General features: G+C 29.2%; 1 protein-coding gene across 3 annotated transcripts in view; it reads left to right on the top strand.

Annotated features, from left to right (window-relative positions):
• Nucleotides 1-17,138, top strand: part of zip (myosin heavy chain 10) — a 253,994-nt gene that overhangs the window by 144,817 nt on the left and 92,039 nt on the right. For 2 of the 3 annotated variants that reach the window (XM_075374570.1, XM_075374569.1), the window contains exon 4: nucleotides 15,871-15,900. The exons of the other annotated variant lie outside the window; for it this stretch is intronic. In XM_075374570.1, coding sequence (XP_075230685.1) covers nucleotides 15,871-15,900 — 30 coding nt within the window. The remainder of the gene's footprint in view (nucleotides 1-15,870; nucleotides 15,901-17,138) is intronic. 3 annotated transcript variants of the gene reach the window in all.

The raw sequence follows: 17,138 nt of genomic DNA, 5'->3' as shown, positions 1-17,138 counted from the left end.
TGAAAACAGGCCAAATGGGGGCTAGCATTCACCGACAGTGGGTTTTTTTCACTAACAAGGAGTAAGTTAGTTGTAGCTGTAATCCTCGCAAACTACTCTAACAAAATTATTATTTTTTTAATAAATATTTTAAAAATTAAACGAACAATAATAAATGTATTATTGTAGATCATTTCCCCCTCATGAACAACTACCCTTCCGCCATGAAAGAAGTTAAATTCAGAAAACCCTTCCGTTTTGAGCTTGATATGCCCCTATTAGTAATAACATCATACAAATAAAAGAAAAACCCTTTGTCACGCCGGAAGGCGCGGAGGTAGATTTCACTGATGCTAGAAGATAAAAAAGATTTTCACCTTAAAATTAAGAAAAACTTCAAATTTACTCAATACGACAATGATTGCATGTGAAAAAAGTTTCACATGTTTAGCATACGACAACCCCCCATCTTACAATTCCAGCAACATTTTGGTTATCCTTTGCCGTATAAGAAGGAGTTGGTCATATCAAAAATTGTTTCAGACAAAAGTTAAGGTAACATTTGAGGTCTTAACGACCACTTTAAACCGATTTGATACTGTGCCTATTAAGGGAGGTATAATTTATTTTGTCATAGAAACCCCATTTTTTCCCACTCCTTGGGCCCAGTGGTTGGTGATATCAAAAAACTTTACTTACATAAGTTTTAGGCTCTTATCCAAAGAATAGTAAGAACTTCAAAAGAATTCGATATTTTACTTGAAAGTTATAGCGATATTTTGTTTTTTTCGAAAAAGCCTCCCCCGCTTCCACCCTCATAGTCCGATTTTGCCCATTAACGAACTCGACCGAGATTTTCGGTCGCGTTATATTTTATATATCAATTTGAAAGCGATTGGCGTAAAATTACGGCAGTTATCGTGTCCACAGTCCACAAGAAAGTGATATGTATATATATATATAAACTTTTGAACTGACGGTGGTTTTGGGGTCTGGGGGATGTGAAACACGAAAATTTGTTGAAAATTTTCCGGAAGTCGAATCATGGTTCCCATTACAATAGGTAGCTTCCTTATGAAATCTACCAAAAGCAGTTGGGGAAAAATACCCACACTCTCAATTAATAAGGTTTCAAACGGTTTAAAAAAAAACTTTTTTAAACCTTCATTAACCCGGTAAGGGTTATGATTTACTGCGTAACTTCATTCACCCGAAAATGACTGATGGTAATTGTTTGTTTTTTTATATTAAAACAATAATACGTAGCTCAAATTAATTCTCTATTACGTTAACGAGTAGTTTGTTTTTATTATTTAGTAATGATAAATTTCTTCGCTGTTTTTATTTTTATTATTGTTGTTTAAATATGTTTATAATAGTGATAATGATAAAACGGCGTTGATTTAGTATCATCATGATAGACGTCTTAGGGTAATTTCTTTTGCCTTATGACCGCGCGTCTCTTTATTTGTACAGATATCGGCGGCGCTATAAACTTGTTAGTTAAAAAGCTATGCTGGTCCCCGTGTATGTATCTTTGCTAATGTTAATATTTTTATTTTGTCCTAGTTACCTTATATGGTTAACATCTGTTCGACTATAAAACAATTCAGACCGTATAAGGTCAGCGAATCTTTCTCTCTCACTCCCACGGTTTTTTTTCTTTCTGTTGCCTCTTTCTCGTTTTTACTCTTTCCGTATATTATGTTTCTTTATTTTTTTTTTTTTTTAATACTTTCTCTCTTTCTGATTCGTACTTGAAACTTTTACGTTATCTTTTTTTCGTTCATTCATTTATTTAAATTTTACTTTCCCTGTCGTTCGTGTTCATTTTTTCGTTTTGTTGGTAACTTGTGTGCGCCTGTAATTTTAAACTTGCCATTCGGTAATTTTTTTTTCAGTTATTTTTAACAGTATTTAACATTAACATTTATTTTAATTATTAAAATGTATTTTGTTAAGTTTTAAAAGTATGCATTTATTTTGATTAAAAAAATCAAATAAATACTTAAGTTAACGGGAAAGTCTTCCATTGTTAATGTAAGTTCGAATGATAGTGAAAAAATTTATTCGCTCTGGAATTCTTTTAAAAAAAATTTCTACAAAAAGTATTTAACTACTTTCGGGGCTAGTATTCTTAATATAATACCTTAAATTTTTTAAGCGCTTTTAACTTAAAAGCATTATATATCCTACATTATTGTTTTTTTTAACTGTATGGTAAGTTAAAACTCTTAAGTTGTAAACTTACGTATTTAACGTAATTTTTTTTTTTTTTATAATAAATTCACTATGTAAGGTTTGAAGCTTATCCGTGGGAATATGAAATGAAAATTTTGTAGCGTAAGAAAAATGCCATGCCTGACTAGAATTGGAATTTGGCACCTCTCAAGTTCAATTTGAAAATAGGTTTATTATTATACATTATTTTGAACTTGGAAAAAAGTATTTCAATTGTGGATCGTTTTTGAAAAAGTTAATAATGAAATTTAAAAAAAATATTTGTCACTATCAGGGAAAAAAGAAAACAAAAAACGAAAGTTTCATTTGAATTCAGTTTGGGCTGATATTTAATTATTAGTAATAATTAATTTTCTTCATGTTGAAGTTTAGTATTGTACCATAAAATGAATTGACCTTTAAATAATAACATTTAATTACATTATTGATTTTGAAAGTGATTTAAGTACACCACTTAAAATATTTTTACTTTTCAAAAATCACGAAACTCCTGGTGAGGTTGTATCCGCCTCATCATTGATCAGTTGTTTTGCAATATTACATAATTCAGCTAGAGTTCTGTTTAAAAGAAACCGGATTTGAATTAATGTAAGTTCTAGTTTTATTTATAACGATATTTTAGGGTATAATTAATAGTACTTGCACAGTCATTTTGGGATTGGAGTGAGCCAGCTGCCAAACTATAATTGAGATTAATGCCTCTTTTAAGACGAGATACATGGTTAAAAAAAAAAGAAAGGTTTTTTCTTGGTCATAATAATAAACCTCAGTAACATCACTGTTTCTTAGATAGGGTAGATCTATAAACGTCAGTATGATTGTAATAGGGTGTGCAAGTTGCTACGGTGCCCTGGTAAACATGTGGTGGCGGTGAGGAATTTAGTAACTTGTTGTTCAAGATCCATTTTCGTTTAAAGTTTTCAGAAATTTTTCATAAATATTTTTCTTTAGAAAAATAATAAAACTATTTTAAATTGATTTTTTGAACATTTGAAAGATTTTTTTCATATAAATGTTTCTCAAAAATGCATTTAACTGAAAAAAGTTTTTTTAATGTATAATTTTTATTATTAGAACATAATTCTCTGTTTTAATTTTCAAGAATATGATTACTTGTTATATTTTGTTACTTTTTTTTATATTTCTCTCTAAGCTGTGAGAGCATTTCACATGTAAACATTGAGAACAATTCATGATAAATTTAATCCTAATGTTTAATGAATTTAATTCTGTCGAATGGCGACACCAAATAAATTTTTCTCAATATAGAGGAGTAGATAAGTTGTTTTACACACAACTTTACACTATTTGTGATAATCATTATTAAGGTTTTGACATGTGTACACAGCACATTAATCAAGAGTAGCTTTTTCTTTCAGTAATGTTTCTCATTATACGGTCATTATGAAGATAACACTGCTAAGGTTAACGTCATACAAGTATCAGTGAGTTTAGCTTACCTATATTCTACCGCATGAACCAAAATTTCATTTTTTTTAGACAGGCATGTCATGTTTATTATTCTTTAAATAATTAACCTTTTCCTATTTTTGGGAGCAATTGATGTATCATGTCAGGTTGCTCGCAGTGCTTTTAGTTGTGGCATATAACACACAATGTTAAATCCTGATAAAGGTAAAAACATTCTATTAGTTTTAATAAATCTTTCCCTCATTTTCTAGTAAAGTTATAAAATAAACTGATTGACAAAATAATTAGACAAAAACCAATCTATAAAAAGCAGTGATTAATAATTTTTATTGCACTTTTAAAATATCAATTTTTTGGGGGGTATAGTAGTTTATTGTTTATACCCTTATTCAATTTTTTTTTCATTGTATATGTAAAACATAATCTTTCAAGATACATCCCTATTTTATAACCTGGAGGGTGAGGCCTATTCAGGTGCAGCTCCTGTTCTCCTTTAGTCTTCCCTGCTGTACCTATCATTATTAAAAGTTATATTCTTCCTTGTAACTTAAAATTATGTAGGTTAGACTTGTAAACTTGATCATGTAGCTAGTTAAAAATAGCAGTATTCTCTTTAACAAAACTGAAAATCATAATTTTTTTTTGGTAATGAGCAAACATAACATTTTTGTTGTTCAGCCAACAAATTATGCAGTTTGAAAGTTGTTACTTGGTGAACATTCCTGTGATTTATCTTTAATTAAGACCCCAAATGCTCTTGATAATTTATGGACTAGAATCTAGTAACTCTATCTACTGTAATTGGAGTCCTGCAAATCTGTGATGATGTTAACTAAATACAGAGTTTTGTGCTATTAATACTTAATAGTTAACTCTTGAGGAAAGTCTTTGTCTATTTTATTGATTTACTGGAGACATTTTTATTGTTTATTGAAAACAGCTCGATATTTTCTACGACACACATTTTTATTATAGATTTTAATTAAGAAATTCTGGCATGGTGATAAAGTGGTGTAACAAACAACTTTTGTACACTTAGTAGTTGATTGTATTTGAGTAGGTCAAACTTTTGTACACTTAGTAGTAGATTGTATTTGACACAGCTGCCTTTGGTCCCTGATTTGACAAAGTTAGATTAAATATCCTGGAAACATTAAGAAAATAATACACATTTGTTAAAATTCTATTTAAATATTATTTTAGGTTAATGTAATAACTTTTTTTTATACTTATATTAGTGAACAGTAATGATAAAATGAGTTTTTATTTTTATTTGCTGAGCTAACATTTTTTTTTATGGTATTTTGAATAACCATATGGCTTACCCCTATCGTCATTCCATCTGTACATATGGTATTGTATATACTAAAGTGTGTTTACTGGTACAGATATGCTAATCGATGTTGTTTTTTTTAGAACAAGGCTATATTTGTTGATTGCATTTATATGTTAGTATACATTTAGATTCCATATATGGTAGATATAATTTTTAAAATCATATAGTCTGCTATGAAATTGGCTTTATGTTAATGACATCAATGTGGAGGACATATTCATGTTAGTTGTTTTTGTGTGTGTGTGTAGATATATATATATATATATATATATATATATATATATTTGTACACGCATACATTTGGTTATTATCATACTTTTAAGTATGTTTAAACAAATTTAATAATTTGTTGTGGTAAAATTAATGAATATAATAAATTAAATTGGTTAAATTTTTTTTTTATTCTACTTTTTTTGGTAGTTGATGGGAGTGGAATTTGTTATATTCCAATGTACTTGTTCAAAATCTTTCTCTTAACATGAGGAGATTGTGTGCGCGCATCTAGATGAAATGTCATTAACTAAGGAGTGTGCAAAGGGATAACAGTCCACCATTGAAATGGTGTTTTCTACTCTTTTGTAGTTGCTAATGCCAAGAGCTTATTGCACTGAAAACTTTACTGTTCTCTGTATATGAAACTTTAGTTGCAATATCAGAAGTACAGAAAATAAGTATTTAATCAAATAGACTTGATTTTATTATGTAATTTATTCCTCTTTTTTTTTTTTTTTTAATTTACCAAAATCCCAGATCATAATTTTAAAAACTTTAAATTTAAAGAGAAAATAATTTTATTGTATTAATCATATAATAATTTTATTTAATTAGTAATGTAGAAATAACTGTTAGTTGAGAAAAGATCTTATCACAGAAAACTATTTGTTAATGTAGTACAGTAGTGTGAAAATTAATCTGAACACGGGGAATTTTTTTGTTTATTTCTATGTTGTGGCTACCCTTCTTGACCACACCATTCTTTGTATCTGTGTAATGTGAGGTTATTGTACTTTGGTTATTTAGCAATTTTCATGTTATAAATAGTGTTTTGTAAAGTTACAGAATCATATTTTTTATTCTCTGAGTATTGAATATATATAATAATGGACATAACTCCAAGAAAGCATTTGAAAATTGTGTTTCTTTCTGAGCGTACTGGTATAACACAATGACAGATAGCTTCTAAGTTTTATTGGACTAGGGACAGTGAATGATGTTTTAAAAGAAACCTGTTCCTTATCGCCTCAAAGGAAAGGCAAATGTGGCTGTAAAAGAAAAATTACTCCGACATAGGGTTGGTTATTAGTGAGAAAAAGTAATTTTGATCCCAAATTATCTGCTGCGGACTTAAATCGAGAATTAGCAGCCATTGGAACAGATTAACGTGTGACAACTTGTAAGATACTGACTTCTTTCAGCTGGACGGAAAGCTTTTTGGCCAGCTAAAAGGCACTTTTAATACCGTTTAATAAAACTTTTACTGTTTAATAAAACAGAAATGTGCAAAAGAAGGTTCTTGTGGCTCAAAGCACATGCTAACTGGACCAAAAAAGACTGGAAAAATGTTATGTTTTCAGATGATAACATTTTTATCTTTAAGGGAAAATATGTTAGATGAAAGAACATCACTGACTCATAATCAACAACCAGTTAAATATCCCTAGAATAAATGTTTTGGGATTTTTTCCCATTCTAAACAATTTCCCTGGTCAGGCAACTCCCCAGACTTAACCCAATTGAAAACTTTTGGATAATAGTAAAAAAACAACTAAAATGAATTTTTCTATAAAAATTGGCCTCATTAAAGCAATAATATAATTTTATCAAAATTAGAAGTGTAAATAAGAGATAGAAATAACCATTTTAATTTCATCCCTGTTTGCATATAATTATTGACTTTGTAGCACTTGGATTAGAATTTTTTTGTTAATATCTTTTAAGTAGATCAAATAATGAAGAATTTTTTCTGTTGCCAATAATTTTCTCCTTATTGTGTAGATCAGGTTATGAACTTAGAAGCAGGTATAAAAAATAATATTACTGTTTTAACTTATTCTATAATCTAAAACTATAATTGACTGATTTGATTGACTCTGTAATGGTATTTGATATTGTACGAGACTAAAATTACAACTTCATACAATTAATAGTACTTGGTAACATATTTGGGAATATGATCTTAAAAAGCAAAAGAGCATTGAATAAGAATAATGCTCACAGTTATAGCGATGTTTGATAAATTGGTTCATCATTTCCAAAATTCCTATGAAAAAGGAGTGCAGTTTTCATTTAGAATCCATATGTGGAATATTTTTGCCATTAATTGTTAATCTACTTTGAAAATTGTCTACTATTACATGTACATATTTTTATTTAATAATAATCTGTGTTTCATTACATTATGGGTTATCAAAATTAGTAGTTTAGATATTTAGCAAGTAAGTCATTTTAGTTAATTTTATTGGAGCTAATACGTTCATTTTGTTGAAAAATTCCTTTGTTTCTAATATTGTAATTAGAGAAAATACTTTGAAGTTATATGTAAATGTTTAGCGAACAAAATTTTTTTATTATTAATTTTTTTTTTTTTTTTTTGTCTTCAGTCATTTGACTGGTTTGATGCAGCTCTCCAAGATTCCCTATCTAGTGCTAGTCGTTTCATTTCAGTATACCCTCTACATCCTACATCCCCAACAATTTGTTTTACATACTCCAAACGTGGCCTGCCTACACAATTTTTCCCTTCTACCCGTCCTTCCAATATTAAAGCGACTATTCCAGGATGCCTTAGTATGTGGCCCACAAGTCTGTCTCTTCTTCCAACTATATTCCTCCAAATGCTTCTTTCTTCATCTATTTGCCGCAATACCTCTTCATTTGTCACTTTATCCACCCATCTGATTTTTAACATTCTCCTATAGCACCACATTTCAAAAGCTTCTAATCTTTTCTTCTCAGATACTCCGATTGTCCAAGTTTCACTTCCATATAAAGCGACACTCCAAACATACACTTTCAAAAATCTTTTCCTGACATTTAAATTAATTTTTGATGTAAACAAATTATATTTCTTACTGAAGGCTCGTTTAGCTTGTGCTATTCGGCATTTTATATCGCTCCTGCTTCGTCCATCTTTAGTAATTTTACTTCCCAAATAACAAAATTCTTCTACCTCCATAATCTTTTCTCCTCCTATTTTCACATTCAGTGGTCCATCTTTGTTATTTCTACTACATTTCATTACTTTTGTTTTGTTCTTGTTTATTTTCATGCGATAGTTCTTGCGTAGGACTTCATCTATGCCGTTCATTGTTTCTTCTAAATCCTTTTTACTCTCGGCTAGAATTACTATATCATCAGCAAATCGTAGCATCTTTATCTTTTCACCTTGTACTGTTACTCCGAATCTAAATTGTTCTTTAACATCATTAACTGCTAGTTCCATGTAAAGATTAAAAAGTAACGGAGATAGGGAACATCCTTGTCGGACTCCCTTTCTTATTAGGGCTTCTTTCTTATGTTCTTCGATTGTTATTGTTGCTGTTTGGTTCCTGTACATGTTAGCAATTGTTCTTCTATCTCTGTATTTGAACCCTAATTTTTTTAAAATGCTGAACATTTTATTCCAATCTACGTTATCGAAAGCCTTTTCTAGGTCTATAAACGCCAAGTATGTTGGTTTGTTTTTCTTTAATCTTCCTTCTACTATTAATCTGAGGCCTAAAATTGCTTCCCTTGTCTCTATACTTTTCCTGAAACCAAATTGGTCTTCTCCTAACACTTCTTCCACTCTCCTCTCAATTCTTCTGTATAAAATTCTAGTTAAGATTTTTGATGCATGACTAGTTAAACTAATTGTTCTGTATTCTTCACATTTATCTGCCCCTGCTTTCTTTGGTATCATAACTATAACACTTTTTTTGAAGTCTGATGGAAATTCCCCATTTTCATAAATATTACACACCAGTTTGTATAATCTATCAATCGCTTCCTCACCTGCACTGCGCAGTAATTCTACAGGTATTCCGTCTATTCCAGGAGCCTTTCTGCCATTTAAATCTTTTAATGCTCTCTTAAATTCAGATCTCAGTATTGTTTCTCCCATTTCATCCTCCTCAACTTCCTCTTCTTCCTCTATAACACCATTTTCTAATTCATTTCCTCCGTATAACTCTTCAATATATTCCACCCATCTATCGACTTTACCTTTCGTATTATATATTGGTGTACCATCTTTGTTTAACACATTATTAGATTTTAATTTATGTACCCCAAAATTTTCCTTAACTTTCCTGTATGCTCCGTCAATTTTACCAATGTTCATTTCTCTTTCCACTTCTGAACACTTTTCTTTAATCCACTCTTCTTTCGCCAGTTTGCATTTCCTATTTATAGCATTTCTTAATTGCCGATAGTTCCTTTTACTTTCTTCATCATTAGCATTCTTATATTTTCTACGTTCATCCATCAGCTGCAATATATCGTCTGATATATTGATATATTACATACTGATATATTACATTAATTATATTATTAATGTAATTAAACAAAGATTATTATAACCAACTTTTCACGATTCTGCACTGCAAAACCTTCACTTGTGTTAGAAGCCGTGTAAGATATTTTTCTAATTTACCCTTTTACCTTAATAAGAAAAGTAATTACTTCATAATTGGATTGTTTGTTAAGTGGATCTCAAAATTCATTATTGAACTCTTGACAAACTTTATAGAAAATTATAAGGTGCTTGCTTTTATATGGTAATTTTAATCTTTAGTTTTCACTAAAATCTATCCTTCATTTTACAGTAAAATTTTAATAAAAATTTTGTAAAAAGTTCAGTAGAAATTGTTTTCTAACTTTTGGCTTTTTAAGGTAAAAATGACTTATTCACAAGTAGAAAACCCACAATATCATATAACATTGGGATCGCAAAAAATGGAACTTAGTTGAAATTGATTGATTAAAAATAATGATGTAGGATTATTCCTTTAGAGAATCCCAAGTTCTTGTTTCTACTGTGTTGTAGACTGATTTAGATATTTTATTTCGAAGGATTTTAAAAATAAATAATTAAAATAACCGTAAAAGTTTTTTAAATAAAAGATTCTCAATAAAAAGAGAAAAGTAATTTTTTTAATTGATTTTTTGAATTTTTCACTTAATTATGTACATATCGCCCGTCACTCTTAGAATCCAGTATTATCAGTATGAAGTCAATAATTATTTTTACCATAAATTGGCAGCTGACCATATAAACCACTTTTAAGTAGTATTTTTAAGTGTATTAATTTTTTTTTCTAATAAATTAGTAATAATTCTCAGGTGCATTAAAAAAAGATCAAAATTTTCCTGTTAAAAATTAAGAATTGAAAGTATAAAATAATTTAATTGTGCATATCATGAAACATTCAGCTTAAGCCAGGCGGTGTTTTTAAAAAAAGTTTGCAAAACTTTTGGTATAAAAAAGTGTTGCTTGTGTAGAAGAAATTACGATTTTCATATAGAAATCATTTATAACTAAAATTTATTTTTATATATATATATACATAACTTATAAGTAATAAATGAAAATATTTTTCCTGTTTATCCTTTCCTGTTTATCTCTCTCTTTCACTCTCACTCGCACAGTATTTTATTTATCTTTATCTAACTATTTTTTACTATTCTGATGTCTCATTTCTTTATTTTTATTTTTTCATTGCATATAAATGTTTGAAATTTGCATTATATTTTATTTAATTCACTTAAAATTGTTAATTTTGATTATTTTCAGTACAAGCAGTTATGCTATGCATAAAACATTAACAGTTTAACAAATCATGTTGCTTATAAATTAATATTTTATGAAAATTAAAATATCAGTTGTTGTTATTGAATTGATTATTCTTGTTCTACTAATCGACTCATTTCATTTTTAATGTATGTAAATTAGTAATGAATCATCATCATAGCAGTATGTCTCAGAAACTCCACCTGATCTGATTTGGTGAGCGATTAATATCTTCGCTGATCTATTGTTTTGTGATGTTAAGAGGACACAAAAAAAAAATTTATACATAATCTCTGGATTGATCAGTCTGAAACTGAAAAATATCACTACGCTAACAACAAACTATCATTTTGTGTTGAGATTTGCCCGTAACACAATATAAGTGAAGTATTCACACTTAACAAACGTTAAGCCAAAACTTGACATTTGTGAAGAAAAATAATTAAAAGGGATGGTATAGAAAAAGGGGCAGTCAGGGGTATTAAGAATGATATAAAACAGGATCACCAGAAACTTGTGAGAGTGTTCTGCATATCTCCCCTCATGCAAAAAATCTGCTGAGAATATTTCAGAGATACTTAATTCATGATGAAAGCAGCTCATTACTGATGATTAATTTTTTACTGACAGCTTAAATATGTATTGTAAGAAATTTTTTTACTCCAAATAATAAAGGAAAGAGATTAAGTTATGTTAAAGAAAAAAATCCCAAAAATCAATCATCAATCCTCAGAATTGTATATTATGTGCAGAATTGGGCATTTAAACTATTAACTGTGTAACTGGGTCCTGCTAAAGAGTTGATGTATAACTAATGTGCCTTCATGATAATTAACAAACTTTTTTTTTGTAAAATTGTGTACAAATAGCTCAGTGCCCAGAGAAGTGAATTTAGGTAAAAGAGATTCTGTTCAGAAACTCTCGAGCACAGAAAAATTATTATGGTTTGTTTGTTCTGTGTGCAAATACAGAAGTAAAACATCCTCGTTAGAGTAGCCCTGCTCAAAAAGCTAATAATATAGTCAATGTCCATCAGGTTGGTCTAGCAGTTACTTCGCCACAAATCAGTTGTTTAACAGCTGATGTTCGAAGTCGAAAGTTCTAAGGTTAAAATCCCAGTTGCTGTTTCACAGACTTGAATGTGCAGTGGATACAGGTATACTTTGATGGTCAGGCTTCAGTTATAACCACACATCTCAGGAATGTTCAGCCTGAGAAATAGAAGACGTCACCTTTTTACATGTCATACATATCTTCCTTATTTCATTGGGCTGTGGGGGAAGGTTGCTTACAGTTCACTAATTGAACAGATGCAAAAAAAAAACAATTAGGAAAAAAGTATACATATAGCCAATGAGATGAGATGCACGTGCATACAAAAGTAATTAATTATACTTTCACTTGAATTTAATCATGCATCTTGTATATAGCATTTCAGGTTTTCACGTGTCCATCATAAACAATTGGGTAGGTGATAAACCATCAGTCTAATAGAATTTAATGTATCATACTGTTATTTTTGTGGCTGGACCAAAAAATTAGGATCAGTTCAGTGACAAACTGTAAATTGTATTCTGTTAATTATTTATAACAACAGCTACTACAATAAAATAAATAATGTAATTGAAATAAGGTTAATTGGTAATTTTACTGAATTTGCATGGTGACTTGGCACTGTAAATTTTATTATTACACAGTTCAGTTTATATATAAAATGTATATATATATATATATATATATATATATATAATATTTAAATAAAAATTCAGAATTAATAATTATTGTGACAATATTAACATATACTTTGGTCAGGTGTGTGAAATGAATTTCACACTCAGATATTTCATTGAACAGTCTGTTGTTTGTAGAATTTTTACTCTGTTAATGGTTGATGATTACAATTTATTATTAAAAAGTATTGTAATGTAGCAATATTTTATTGAAACTTTTCAATGTTAGTGTATAATGAAACAGTTGCAATTACATTTGTATTTATAAGCAATGTTATTTTATCTACAAAGACTTTTGTAATAAAATTAATTTGCTGTATTGTAGCGACCAAACATTAATTCAAAAATATGTTTAATATCTTATTTTGAACATAAGTTGTTTTTTTATGCAGAATCTTTTTTGTTGGCTCTATAAAATTATGGCATGAAAGATTTTCTTTCAATTTAGTTTTTTTTTTTTTTAGTCAGGTTCACTTGTATATACCAAGAGTAGATACAGTAATAGACAGAATTAGTCATACAAGTGCGGATTTTTTTTCTCATCTCAATGTTACACCTAATCCTGATATTTTTGGGGTATATATGACTCTGCAGTTCCTCCCTATATAGTACCAGCATTATCATTTGAAATTTGCTTAAAATTAAAGTGATGATTTGAATAGATGAAATTTATTGTTGTGTTATTTACTTTTTTGATGGCAGTCGGTCTTAAAATGAAACATGAAATTTTATGAATATGCCATAATGTTATTATTTATTATAGTTATACTGTAATGTTTAAAGAGTCATTTATTTTTGAATCGGGAGATTAAATTTTGCTGTCGTGATTTTAAAAAAATAAAATGGATTTTTATTATCATGTCTAAAATATTATTTATGTACTCAATAAGTATTAATTTTCAAGTGTGTGGTTTCAGGTGGTGTGGTATTTATTCTTTTTAGAAACTTTAGGTTGTTCAATTTTATTTATTTTAATTATATGATTTCTTTTTATTTATTTTTTATTAAATTTTTAGTATAAATAACGTATTATTTATATTGTTATTTTTTTATTTTTGATTTGCATGTATAGTTTGGTTGGTTTTTTTTTATGAGAGTGCATTATACTATTGTATAATTCTATTTATTTTCATTTGAATTTTTTTTTTTTTTTGTACACAGGATCAGAAAAAGAAATCTTACCATTTTTCCTTTTTTCTCATCTTTGGTAGGAAGAAACATTTCTATGACTGGTTCAGCTTATGATACTGATAAGGTTATTGATTATAGAGCAAAAAATAGGGCATTGTAGCCCTATATTAGGGCTGCAATGCCCTATTTTTCTATACAGGGGTTTTTTTTTACAATTTGATTTTTTTTTCATATTATTGCATTTGTATACAATTTTTATTTTATTTTATTGCTTTGTCAATAAAGCAAAGAATGTTTTAATCATTTGTTAATTTTATTCTGACCTGGCATTACTACAAGTGGTGTTAGCCTGTCCTTATTCTCAGTGCATCCTCTTTGATTGAGTATACCACTTTCAGGATCAAAAGTTTGGATTTATTTTATTTTTATTCTTTTTATCATAATTTATATAACTCTTTTGTTTAAAATTTCCACTTTGTTTGTTGTTGATGCCAAACATGATTGGAAAATAAATATCTTGCTATGTTGTATCTTCTTCTACCTTCTAATGGAAATTTGTTGGCCTTCCACTTCTGGCCACTTTCAGCTTGATTTACATAGGTTTTTTTTATTTAGATACTTCAGTTTTAATTATATGATTTCATTATATTTATTTTTTATTAGATTTTTAGTATAAATAATATATATATATATATATATATATATATATATTAACTTTCTGAAGATTCAAATAATTCATCAACATACTGATCACTGTGCCAATTAATCTCAAATAACAACAAATTAACCACCAAATACAGATAACAGAAAACCTAAAAAACTAATACCAAAAGAGTCAACTTTCATGGGATCCTGCATCATCAGTTTGTACATAATTCTACAATTACATCAAAAAACAAAAAAGGAATAAAAACTTAAAAATTTAGAAAACAACCCTTACAAACACAAAACTTGAACAATACAACTTCGCTCCCAAAGAAGCAGACTTCACTGCTTCTTCAAACTTCAGAGTTTGCAGTGAAGTTGTGTTGTTCAAGTTTAGTGGTTCTTAAGGTTTATGTTTTTTAAATTTATTTTTCTTTTTAGTTTTTGTTTTTTGATGTAATGCAGAATTACATACCCAACTTATTATGTGGGATCCCATGAAAGTTGACTCTTTTGGTATTAGTTTTTTAGGTTTTTTATTACTGTATTTGTTGGTTAATTTGTTGTTTGAGATGTGTATATGTATTATATACCGTCATTTTTCATTTTCAGAAGCCAATTGCTCCTGGAAATCCATGCTCATTTTTTATTTTTTGAATAAATTAAATCCAAGACTTTTTTTATATCCCCGCTAGATGAATTTCAAATAAGTTTTTTTCTGTAGAGAATATGAGTTAATTGTTACCAGTTTGCTTTCATCAAATTGACTATTATAGTTCGGCATTAGACACTTCACTTGGATGACTGAGGTTTACTGTTAGAAATAATTTTTATGAAAATTAATTTTTCTGGAGTTAGAATAAAGAAAACAAAAGATAAATACATACTGAAACAGTAAGTACCTTTTCCCCTCCAAGAACAGATTTTTTTATCTGTTCTCTTTAATTTATAATTGATATACAGATTTTCATTAACTATTTCAAAAACAAGAATTTTTAGATTATCTCAGGACAATTATGTCGAACTATTTTTTAACAGCTTAATTGTATGTTTGAATTCAAAAGCAGTGGTATATTATACAAATTTTGGATATAATTTTAGGACCAATTCTATTTTATCATATTGAACTAATTATGTATTATTTTCTAATTAGATAAATGAGACACTTGATATATAGCCTTTTTTTTTAAATACTTATTCTGATTTTGTGTACAACAGTAAATGTATAAATCAAATGCAATTTCTCCCCATCCTTATTTTATGTAATAATATTAAAGTTTTATCCTGTTAATAAACATTTATACTCATTCTTTTTTGTTTGTCTTGTGTTTCATTGCCTGTTGTTATTGTACTTCTTCCTTTCTCTTCACTTCGTATCTTCTATCTGATCTACTGTGCTCTGATCTTATGATAATGAATTATACGCACGCGCTCAATTGTGATGGTTGATGATTAATATGCATTTGATCGTTATTCACGACCACAAAAATCATTGGTGATGATGCATGTTAATATATAAAATGGTGATGTTCGTAATCTGTCAAATGGTGTATCTTGTCGCACGTACATACATACATACATACTGTGGTTGTTTGCGTTAAAAAAAGACTTCCGTACCCAGTCCGGCTCTTATTATTGTAAGTATACTTAATTTTGCACTTATTTTAATTATGCACTTTTATTGTTATTGAGTACTTTTTATTTAGTGCTTATTATAATGGTTATTTTATTGTAGAGTATTTTTCTTTAAGTACACATTTCTGTCTTAGTATTTTTTTTTTTTTCAGATTATTGACGCATGTTTTTTTATTATTGTACATATTTTAAAATTGTTGATGCACATTTATTGTGCAATAAGATTATCTATAGGTATGAATATTGTTAGGGTTGAATTAAGTGAAAATTGATATTCACCAGATTATTTATTTCAATTTCTAAATTAAATATAGAAATTTTTAAATATTATGTACAGAGTGTTCAAAAAGTGATGTAACCTTATGAGAAAATGAGTAAATTACAGTAGTTGTTAAAAGTGGACTCCATTATGTGATTCACATAATTGAGTATGATGTTGCATGCTCTAAAACACATGTAATGTTTATTATTAGAGGAATTCTAATAATAAAGACACATCATTCAATTTCACTCTGCAGTTCGGGAGTTGTGAGAGGATGGGTTTTGTAAGCAGCATCCTTAAGATATCCCCACAAAAAAAAAGTCAGGAGGGGATAAATCAGGATATCGGTAGGGTCACAATCCCCTCGAAATCACTTGTCCATGAAAACACTTATCCAAGAAAGTCATAGTGCTGTTTACTGTGAGCTGTAGTATTGTTCTACTAATACCACATGTACTCTAGCCGGTCTGCAGTTGTAGTGTTTACAAATTGTTGCACCATCTGTATGTAGCGCTCACTGTTCACTGTCCATGAAAGAATGCCGTGAAGCTTCGCCTACGTGAAATTGCACACCAAACACCCATTTTTTGTCCATGCAGAGGAAACTCATGCAGCTGAGTGGATTTAACCTATACCAAATGCGTGAATTCTGTGCATTCATGTATCCATCGAGGATGAGCAGTGCCTCATCAAATCAAAACCAATCATAGAGTTCTTCCACATCTGGCGTTACAGATGACATGAACCACTGACAAAGCTAGACGTTTCCAGTGTCGGCAGGTAACAACTTGAGAACAACATGAATTCTGTACAGATGCATCTTTAAACACTTGTGCAGTACCATGCGGGCACTACCAACGGAGAGACCAAACTGGCTAGATAGTCGCATAGACTATTTGGGAGTAATAGAATGTGCAGCTTGCATGTCAATCAACTTTTCTGGTGTTAGCACTTTTGGTCGACCACTTTCAGCTGCAT

Source organism: Lycorma delicatula, chromosome 9, assembly GCF_047948215.1.
Source record: "Lycorma delicatula isolate Av1 chromosome 9, ASM4794821v1, whole genome shotgun sequence".
Lineage (NCBI taxonomy): Eukaryota > Metazoa > Arthropoda > Insecta > Hemiptera > Fulgoridae > Lycorma > Lycorma delicatula.
Note: the sequence above shows the minus strand (reverse complement) of the source record. Positions and strands in the feature narration are given on the sequence as shown.